General features: G+C 42.3%; 1 protein-coding gene across 1 annotated transcript; it reads left to right on the top strand.

Annotated features, from left to right (window-relative positions):
- Positions 1–205: 205 nt before the first annotated feature.
- Positions 206–5,153, top strand: LOC113139418 (eosinophil peroxidase-like). Its single transcript, XM_026322614.1, has 15 exons — positions 206–303; positions 428–496; positions 766–853; positions 982–1,157; positions 1,248–1,383; positions 1,478–1,607; positions 1,726–1,932; positions 2,025–2,385; positions 2,498–2,658; positions 2,777–3,035; positions 3,123–3,293; positions 3,413–3,650; positions 3,771–3,970; positions 4,093–4,182; positions 4,305–5,153. The coding sequence occupies exons 2-15, from the start codon at positions 430–432 to the stop codon at positions 4,715–4,717; spliced, it is 2,697 nt and encodes an 898-aa protein (XP_026178399.1). The 5' UTR covers positions 206–303; positions 428–429; the 3' UTR covers positions 4,718–5,153.
- The last annotated feature ends 3,954 nt before the right edge of the window (positions 5,154–9,107 follow it).

Here is a 9,107-nt window from a genome sequence, read left to right as displayed (position 1 = left end):
CGCCTTTCCTATCTGATCTTATTTTGGAATTCCGACCAAAACAAGAATGTAAAGCCAATGCTAAGAAGAAGAAATTACGTAAGAGCAAGAAGGAAAATAAGCGACAGCGTATTTTTTAATAATTCGTTAACAGGAAATCTTACCGAAGAGGAACTCGTGCGAACATATTTTCCTCTTACCAGTGGCCTTAGGCGTTACCAGACTATATAAGCTGTCTCCAAGTTCAAGTTGAGCATCAGAGGAAAGGAGCTTCACCTTTTTCACAGGTTACTTTTCCAGTGTGTTTTTACACAATAGAGAGAGGTAATATGCTCTAACAGATTGTACTGTGTTATTTTTGCATTTGTTTGAAGTGAAGTCCAAAATACCACATTAATTAAATGATTTGTGCAAAAATGATTAAAAACATATGTCTTTTTTTTTGCAGAGATGAACTGGTTTCTGTGCCTTGTAGCCTCAGGTCTTTACCTGTACTTGCACTGCCAAGTGAACGCTGGTAAGTACTACTGCTGTTATCTTACTTGGTTTAGATGCATTCATTGTTTATTTGGTTTATAATAATATCATCTTTCTACTTTTTATTCTGTTACGTTTTGTATTGAACTATTAAGATGTCAAGCAATGTATATTTGGTTTTTCAGTTATGGTAAACTTATTATAAAAGTCTGTGGGACTTATTGAAACCTAATGCACTGATTAAAAACATCAGCATAATGTGGGAACCAGAATATCAATTGAACAATTTTTTTTTTTTTTAATTTTCAGAATCACACGTGAGCATGAGTGTCATTCAAAACGCTGTGATTGCAGCAAAAGCCCAGGTGGACTCAGCGTACGAGTACTCCAGGAGAGAGTGAGTGTACACGCCTGAACTGGTTAAACTGCTTTTTAAAAATTTCAAGTGATGTACAAATGGTGACAAGATATTTATTCTAGATATTCTGAATGAACATGTACGTGTGACCTTTCCACTCAATACAGGAGCATTGACCGTGTTAGAAGGAATGCGGCGAATCCTGCAGACGTCCTGCGGCTGCTGAAGCAGCCTATTGGGCCAAGCCGTATCGCTGCTCGTGCTGCTGACTATTTTGATAATGCTGTGAAACTGGTCAAGAAGTCCCTGCATGGACGTCAAAAACGCTCCATCAATGCCACAGGTGTGTAGCCCTCATAGATTTACACGAACATTCTCCGCAAATATCTGCAAACTGGTTGGAGCTGAGTTATTTTTTTCTTTCCTTCGTTAGATCTAATCTCGGAGGACGACCTGAAGGTAATTGGTAAACTGACGGGCTGCAGCCCCCAACATCGTGTGCCTTCTTGCAACTTTACAACTCCCATCTTAAACAAGTTTCGCACTGCAAGCAACGTCTGCAACAACAGGTGAAGCAACCTCCAGATGGTGGTCTTTCATTTCCAGTACAAATAGAGATGATAAACAGAATGAAATAATGGATTTATTACCTGTCAATTATAGAAAAAACACCCGATGGGGATCCTCCAACACACCGTTCACCCACTGGCTCCCTGCTGAGTACCAGGATGGCATCTCTCTGCCTAAAGGCTGGGACCCTGTGCTCAAAGTCAACAATCACCTTCTTCCATTGGTAATAGTCCTTAACTTATCATCTTTACTGGCTACTCTGCAAATAACCATGAAAAAATGAACACTTTATCATTTTATCATCACTTTGTCTATTTATCATCTACGTCATGTTCCGTCAGGTAAGGGAGGTGTCCAACCGGATTCTGCGCTTTAAAACCAATGATACAGAGAGTGACCCACTGTACACTCACCTGTTGACAATATTTGGCCAGTGGACTGACCATGACCTGACCCTGACCCCTCAATCTCCCACCATCCGCTCCTTCAGTAATGGTATCGACTGTGCCAATAGCTGTGAACGCACTGAGCCCTGCTTCCCTATCAAGGTCAGTGTCTTTGCATGGCACAATGAATAAATCTTAAATACACAAACAAAGACACACATACTGAGCATTAACTGCTTTCGTCATCTAAACAGATCCCCCAGCAAGACCCCCGGTTTGGCTCTAGCTCCGAGGAATGCATCCCTTTCTTTCGCTCAGCAGCAGCTTGTGGTTCTGGAGACACGGGCTTAGTCTTTGGTTCAAGAGCTGTCCGTCAGCAGTTGAATGCTCTCACTGCCTTCATTGATGTCGGTCAGGTGTACGATTCAGATGATTCCAAAGCTCGCTCTCTACGCAACCTCACCACAGACAAGGGCCTTTTGAAAGTCAACACACAGTACACCGACAATGGTCGTGAACTCCTGCCCTTCAATAACATGGGTGTAAACTTCTGTGCCACCCGGGCTCGTATTACTGGTAACAGTACTGCTCAGGAGGTGCCCTGCTTTCTGGCTGGTGAGTGGCAGGGAAAACACTGACATACATTCTCTGAAAGTGTTGGATTTACTCCAACCACCACACAGGGCTGACAACACTTTTTTCCCCCTCATTTTATGTGACTTTGAAGGTGACACTCGGACCAACGAGAACCTTGGTCTCCTCTCTTTGCACACACTGTTGATGCGTGAACACAACCGCCTGGCACGTGCTCTGGCAGAACTCAATCCTCACTGGGATGGAGAGAGACTCTATCAGGAGGCCCGCAAAATCTTGGGTGGATACTTCCAGGTTAGAGAGGAGCTTAATTGCATGATGAGCACAGATCTTGCATTAATGATTGAAGGGAAGGGGTAGTACAATATGTCCTCAGATTCTGCTGTTAAGTCAGTTTCTTTTTTGTCTTTAGGTTGTGACCATCAGAGACTACTTGTTACACATTGTTGGTCCAGACTACATTGCCAAGCAGCTGTCCACCTACCCAGGCTACGATGAAAATGTGGATCCCAGCATCTCCAGTGTGTTCGGCACAGCAGCCTTCCGGTTTGGACACCTGATGGTTCAGCCGTTCATGTTTCGTCTTGATGAGAATTACCAGGAGCACCGTGATTACCCCAGCCCATTGCTGCACACATCCATGTTCACACCATGGAGGCCAATCTTTGAAGGTATGGCTGTGATCTTAAGGTTCTTCTACCTTACCTAAACAAAAAAATAACACAGTTACAATTTAAATGATCTCTTGTGATCCGCAGGTGGTTTTGACCCAATCCTGAGGGGGCTGGTGGGTCGCCAGGCCAAGCTGAAAACGTCAGCTCACATGATGACGGATGAGCTCAGGGAAAAGCTGTTTAAATTTTCTGCCAAGCTGGCACTAGATCTGGCTTCTCTTAACATGCAGAGAGGCAGAGACCACGGACTCCCTGGTATTTATTTACTCGCTGTACCTTTATACTTCTTTACCTTTCTGCCTAGAATATATTTTACCTACATAGATCACACAAGGAAATTAAACATGACATTTTCACCATGTGCTCCTTTTTAGGCTACAACAAATGGCGCAAGTTCTGTGGACTGTCACAACCAAAAACTCTGTCAGAGCTGGCCAAAGTTATGAACAGCACTGAGTTGGCCAAGGTCTTTCTGGATCTCTATGGCACACCTGACAATATTGATGTGTGGGTGGGAGGAGTGGCTGAGCCGTTTGTCCGAGGAGGAAGAGTGGGGCCGCTCTTCGCCTGTCTGATCGCTACGCAGTTCCAGAAAATTCGTCAGGGAGACCGGTAGGCCTATAATACATAACTGACATTGCTTAAATATGTGGAGAAAATTGTTTTAGCATCACTTCAATATTGGTTTCTATGTTCAGAGGCATTAAATGTTAACTACATGTCCATTTTCAGACTTTGGTGGGAGAAAGAGGGAGTCTTCACTGAGGCTCAGAGGAAGTCCCTGAGGGAAACATCGCTTGCCCGCATCATCTGTGACAACAGTGGCATCACTGAAGTACCTGAAAAACCCTTCCTGTACCGGCCTCGAGGGTCTGGTTACACTCAGTGTGAGGACATTCGTGCATTTGACCTCAGTCCATGGCAGGAGCACGGTAAGTTGATGTTCTGAAATCTACTCTGACACAGATGACTGGGAAAATTCAATGTCAGTATTTTGGAAATATTGATTTTTCACTTTAATTTTCTCTTGAACGGGACTTGTGTTGACCACCAGGACCACCAGGCCCACAAGGACCACCAGGCCCACAAGGACCACCAGGCTCACAAGGACCACCAGGCTCTCAAGGACCACCAGGCCCACAAGGTAAATCCACCACTTATAAACACAATACTAATATCTATAAATACTGTAAATACTAAAGTAATACAAAAGTAAATAGTTCTGGTGTTATAAGTCATAGTACTACTAAATTGCTGTTTACTTAGGACCCCCAGGACCACCTGGGCCTCCTGGCACTGTGGAGAAATCTGCCTTCTCTGTGCAACTGGGCAACAAAGCCTCACAAGGCTACTCTCCCATCATCTTCGATGAGATCATCTATAATGGGCAGAACACTTATGACAATAAGACAGGGATTTTCACCAGTCAGCACTCAGGCGTTTTTGAGTTCCAGTTCCACTGTACAATCTACCAGAATGATGCCAGTGTGGATCTGATTCATAACGAGAAGCGTGTTCTGCACTCGTTCACCACCCGGCAATCTGAGTACATCTCAGCCAGTGGCAATACGTACATAAAGCTCAAGAAGGGAGACAGGGTCTGGTTGGTGGCCAACAACTGTGGCACAAACCTGTCCAGTGACAGCTTCTTCTCAGGGCATCTGCTGTTCACTGAGTAGAAGGCAGTTCAGCAGCTGATCGTCAAAACACTGCTGTGCTGTGTATTAAATACTATGGATATATACACACATGATCTCTAATTATTCTAACTTGACCATCTCTCGGGGTGAAATTTTGCAGAGCTGTGCTGTGAGTTTGCTGTAAATCACTAAATCATACATGTTGAGGTTGCTCCGCTCTAAAGCAGTTAAAAACATCATCTTAAAACAGCCAGTTTCTGCAGTGAAACCTGTTGATACAAAAGCAAAGACAAAAGAAAATAATTTAGTTTTATATTTTCTGATTTTCTATTTAGTAAATCATTTTATTGTTTATAGCCTTTTTTTTCTCCAGTTGCACATTATAATAAAATTCTTTCAGCCTATGTTTTGAAAATGACAAACTATAATATGTTGACTATATATATGTTTGAATGTCACTAATAAATGATGCTTACACAGATTATCCTCTGACTCTGAATGAAATTCATAATAATCCTGTCCGACCCTTAAGAAGATGACTACATATTTAAATGCAGGTCCTTTAAACACAGCTGATGATGTTCTTGACCAGACCAGTAGATGGCACTGACATACAATTCATACAGTTTTACAAGGACCAGCAAAGCAGGCACAAGCACAACCTGTGGGTTTTTTAATAAATTAAAGTTACTTCATTGAATATAGGACATCATGCTGGTTCACAAGTTGAACATGTTATATTAGCATCATGCAGAAAAACCTTAATAGATTATAAAGTTTATGTAAAGGTCTTAAACTTTGTGATAGTTTCAGTTAAAATGAAGGATCAAATTAAGTTGAATACTTGGCACCAAACTAAAAGACATATTCAGAATACATATTTCGATTATAGCCACAGTATTTTAATTTGATGGATTTTCTGTTAAATCCAACTGTTCAGTAGCAGGAATGTGAAGTGATCGTTGTGTCTGAAGCAATGTTTCAGTTACAGTAATAAAATCACGAAAAAAAACTGTCAGGAACTAAGGATTTACATTATGCCATCAAGATCCTGAAAATAAATAAGTTTAGCAAATAGCTACAGCAATAAACTGAGTTTTACCTGCAGTGAAGACAGAAGAAGTGCTCGCTCAGAGGGACTCTACAGGTCTGTGACAGGTTTGTGATACGGTTAAAAAGTGAAAACTACAGACTTTATATATCCTGCATGTTTGGTTTTTTTTAATGTGCACTTCTGCAAACCGACTAACTATTCATTTTGAATTGTTTTACAGGAAGTGAGCAAAAGCTTTTTGTTTTTACTGCAGTCTCTGTGAGATCTTCAAAGGAAACTCACAGGTATGATTAATTCATTCATAATACTTTCAGATTTGGGACCTTTGTGTGGTGCATGTTGACTCACTGGTTTGGCCTTTTTACTGAGGTAGAAGACACTTTCTGTCTGTAATGTTGAATGTAATACATTCTGTTCTTGTCTTCACTACATGGGCCTGACACAATAAACAACACATGATCACTAAGACAAATAAATGGAAAGTGTAATACTACACTGGTGCTGTTTATGCCATCATACACTCTGTGGTAGAATTGGATATTTCAGAGTTTGGAATAAGTAGATAAACCATTTTTAAAGGTTCACCAGAGACATGTCTTACCTTATTACAGTGATCACAAACTGGCTGTTACAGCACATATAGAAACTTGCAGTAATTTTGGGATATTCAGAACTAACTTATGAACTTTTTTACAGTTTTACTCCATCGACAGGATTTTCCATAGGCCTGTGTACTTTTTTGATTTCAGATATTTGATGGCACTTGTTACCACGTATATTTCTAAAACTGCTCATATTTAGGTTTAGACCATTTCCTACACTTGAGTGTACAGAGATTAGTCCACATGTTTGTTAAACGTTTGGAAAATGTTTTTTTTTTTCTATATTAAGAAATTAGACTAAAGATAATCAGTCGCTTTAATTGTGGATGCCGACACTCCCCGGGGTATCTGCATCTTTGTCTAAATAAATAAACAAGAAAGAAGTGCAATATATGGCGATCGATATGAGACGTGGTGGGTCGCATTAGCTCTGTTGTTTTTCTACACTGTGGAGAGGAGGGACGGGAACCAGCTGCTGAGTCTCCAACACCCCCTCACACACACACACACACACACACACAGACACACACACACACACACACACATACACACATACACAAATGCCACGCCCCTCCTGACCTGCGTGGACACAGTCCCATCCACAGAGAGTGGCTCTGGGTGTCCCATGGGAGCAGGGGAATGCTGCAGAGGACGAGCGGCACACGATACCCCATTGTTTGGTTTAGTAGTGACTGATCCCCCCCCCCCCTCCCTCCCTCTCGCCTCCTCTCTAAAACACACGGGATGACCGTCTCAGCGGGTTAAATTGATTAGAAAGACGTTTGTGGTTTGACTAATCCCCCATTTTCGCCCGGGCTCTCCGCTTCACCAATTTAGAAAAGCCACGCATTAGACGGCAAGTCTTGCTGGGTTGCGATAATCACGGCCCAGCCTCTCGCACCTGTGGGGCTGAAGTGGAGAGACAAGTTGGTCCGCAACATGAAATCATATGATAGGAGGATTTTCTGTGAACTTACTACGTGATCTGCGTGATAAAAATGTATGAGTTAACAATACAACCATAATGTCTCATCGGTTGGCATGAGGAGATCAGGAGAAAATGGTGTAAAAGACTGTGAGTAGCTTATTAAGGTTGAAGCTCGGGTTAAAGGCGTAAAAATCATGATTAGTGACAACTTCCTTCTGAAATAAATAAATAACCTACAGTAAGAGACAGAAACAGGCCACGTGTCGTGGGTTTGGATAAAGGTGCTCGCATGTTTTAACTATTAATAAAAGAAAAGATTTGGGTCTAATGACACCAGAACTGTTCCGCTTATTTATGACCTCCTAAACATGTTTGTGATGGGTCAGATGGTTTCTGGTCTGCCTAGGACTATAAAGTAGTCTAACATTAGCGACAGGCTGAGGCAGTTAATTTACTACCCTACCTGATCAACGTAGCGCAGGACGTTTCTCTTTAGATTACTTTGAGTTTGCAGAGAAGAAGCTTTGATTTCCTGCCCACACTCATGCACATCTTATTTCTGTAAAACAGTGTGTGCTGCACTGGCTGCAGTGTTGGTGCTTCGGTCACTCAGGTGGCACAGAGCGCATGTCCCTCCGCTTCATACTACCATAGTACCTTTTTCAAGTTTGGCAACGAGTAGAGGAATTTTATTAAAGTGTGTCATCATAGTCTGTGTGGATTTTTCATGGTTAAAGAGAGCTGTCAATCATGTTAGGGGACGTGTGTGCGAGGGACACGGCGACAGGGCGGGGGCTCGGCAGCAGGATTCCCCAAGTCTGCTCTCATAATTGAGGCAACATCTGACTTTGTCCCGCGCTGGCAGATGGTGGGTTGAGGCTGGATCCAAAGGGGGGAGATTTACATTCATTGTCCAGGCGCACAAACTCCACACAGAGACAATAGTCTCGGTAAGGGACCTAGAGCCAAGGCTGAAAAAAAAAACTTTCCTTTTCAATGTCGGATGAACGGGAGCGGAAATAAATTTTTAGTCTACAAAATGTTGCAGAACATGACATATTTTCGTTTTGTTCGGCCCAGACACTAAATACAGAACCATGTGGATCCATTGTAAGCTAACCCTAACTAATTGAATAAAATATGGTTAGTATAAATTAGAGGCTTATGTATTGATATTGGTGGCACAACTGTCCCAATTGTTTTGCGTTTGTACACTTTTCGGGTTTATTACCACACAGCGCACATGTTATCTTATTTGAAAACGTTTATGTCTTTGCCAAGAAATGACCCAAATCCAACTTCATCAGACCGTGTCTATTAGCCTGTTACTCACCTGCCAAATAAGGCTTGAAGTAGCATCTTTTAACTGCATTATTTGTCAGTGATTTCATGACCAGTTTGGATTTGATAAGACAGTCTGTGGTATTGATTAAGAACTCATTTCGGGGACTGTCAGGCAGCGGTCCAAGCGCCAATCAGAGCGCACTCCTGTCCGCTGCCGGCGGAGATTGATGGACCAACCAGACGGCCATTGTTGCCGCTGACACTGATGCGATGCCTCCTCAGCGGAATCACAGCGTTCAAAGGAGCAGACGGTCGAGCTGCTGAATATGCGCCTGTCGAGAGCGCACCAAACCAACCAAACGGACTATTCAGGGCAGTGGTAGCCGGAATTCACAACCTCTTTTTTTTTTTGATTTTCTGAAACATTAAGTAAAAATGAAGAGAAAACATTTTAGTGAAAAAAGTTTAAGGTTTTCGTGACATTCTATAAAAGTTTGATGCTGAATAAAACGGATTAGATTGATTGTAAATGCCCCCCACCCCACCCAGAAACAGGACAAA

The sequence above is a fragment of the Mastacembelus armatus genome, chromosome 9 (assembly GCF_900324485.2).
Source record: "Mastacembelus armatus chromosome 9, fMasArm1.2, whole genome shotgun sequence".
Taxonomy (NCBI): domain Eukaryota; kingdom Metazoa; phylum Chordata; class Actinopteri; order Synbranchiformes; family Mastacembelidae; genus Mastacembelus; species Mastacembelus armatus.
This window is presented reverse-complemented; position numbering and strand designations above follow the sequence as displayed.

What these genes read in the sequence shown, in the direction of transcription:
- LOC113139418 (XM_026322614.1), top strand. Translation starts at nt 430, where the DNA reads ATGAACTGGTTTCTGTGCCTTGTAGCCTCAGGTCTTTACCTGTACTTG. An exon ending in CAGTCCATGGCAGGAGCACG is followed by an intron (nt 3,971 to 4,092) that starts GTAAGTTGATGT and finishes GTTGACCACCAG; the next exon opens with GACCACCAGGCCCACAAGGA. An exon ending in AGGACCACCAGGCCCACAAG is followed by an intron (nt 4,183 to 4,304) that starts GTAAATCCACCA and finishes CTGTTTACTTAG; the next exon opens with GACCCCCAGGACCACCTGGG.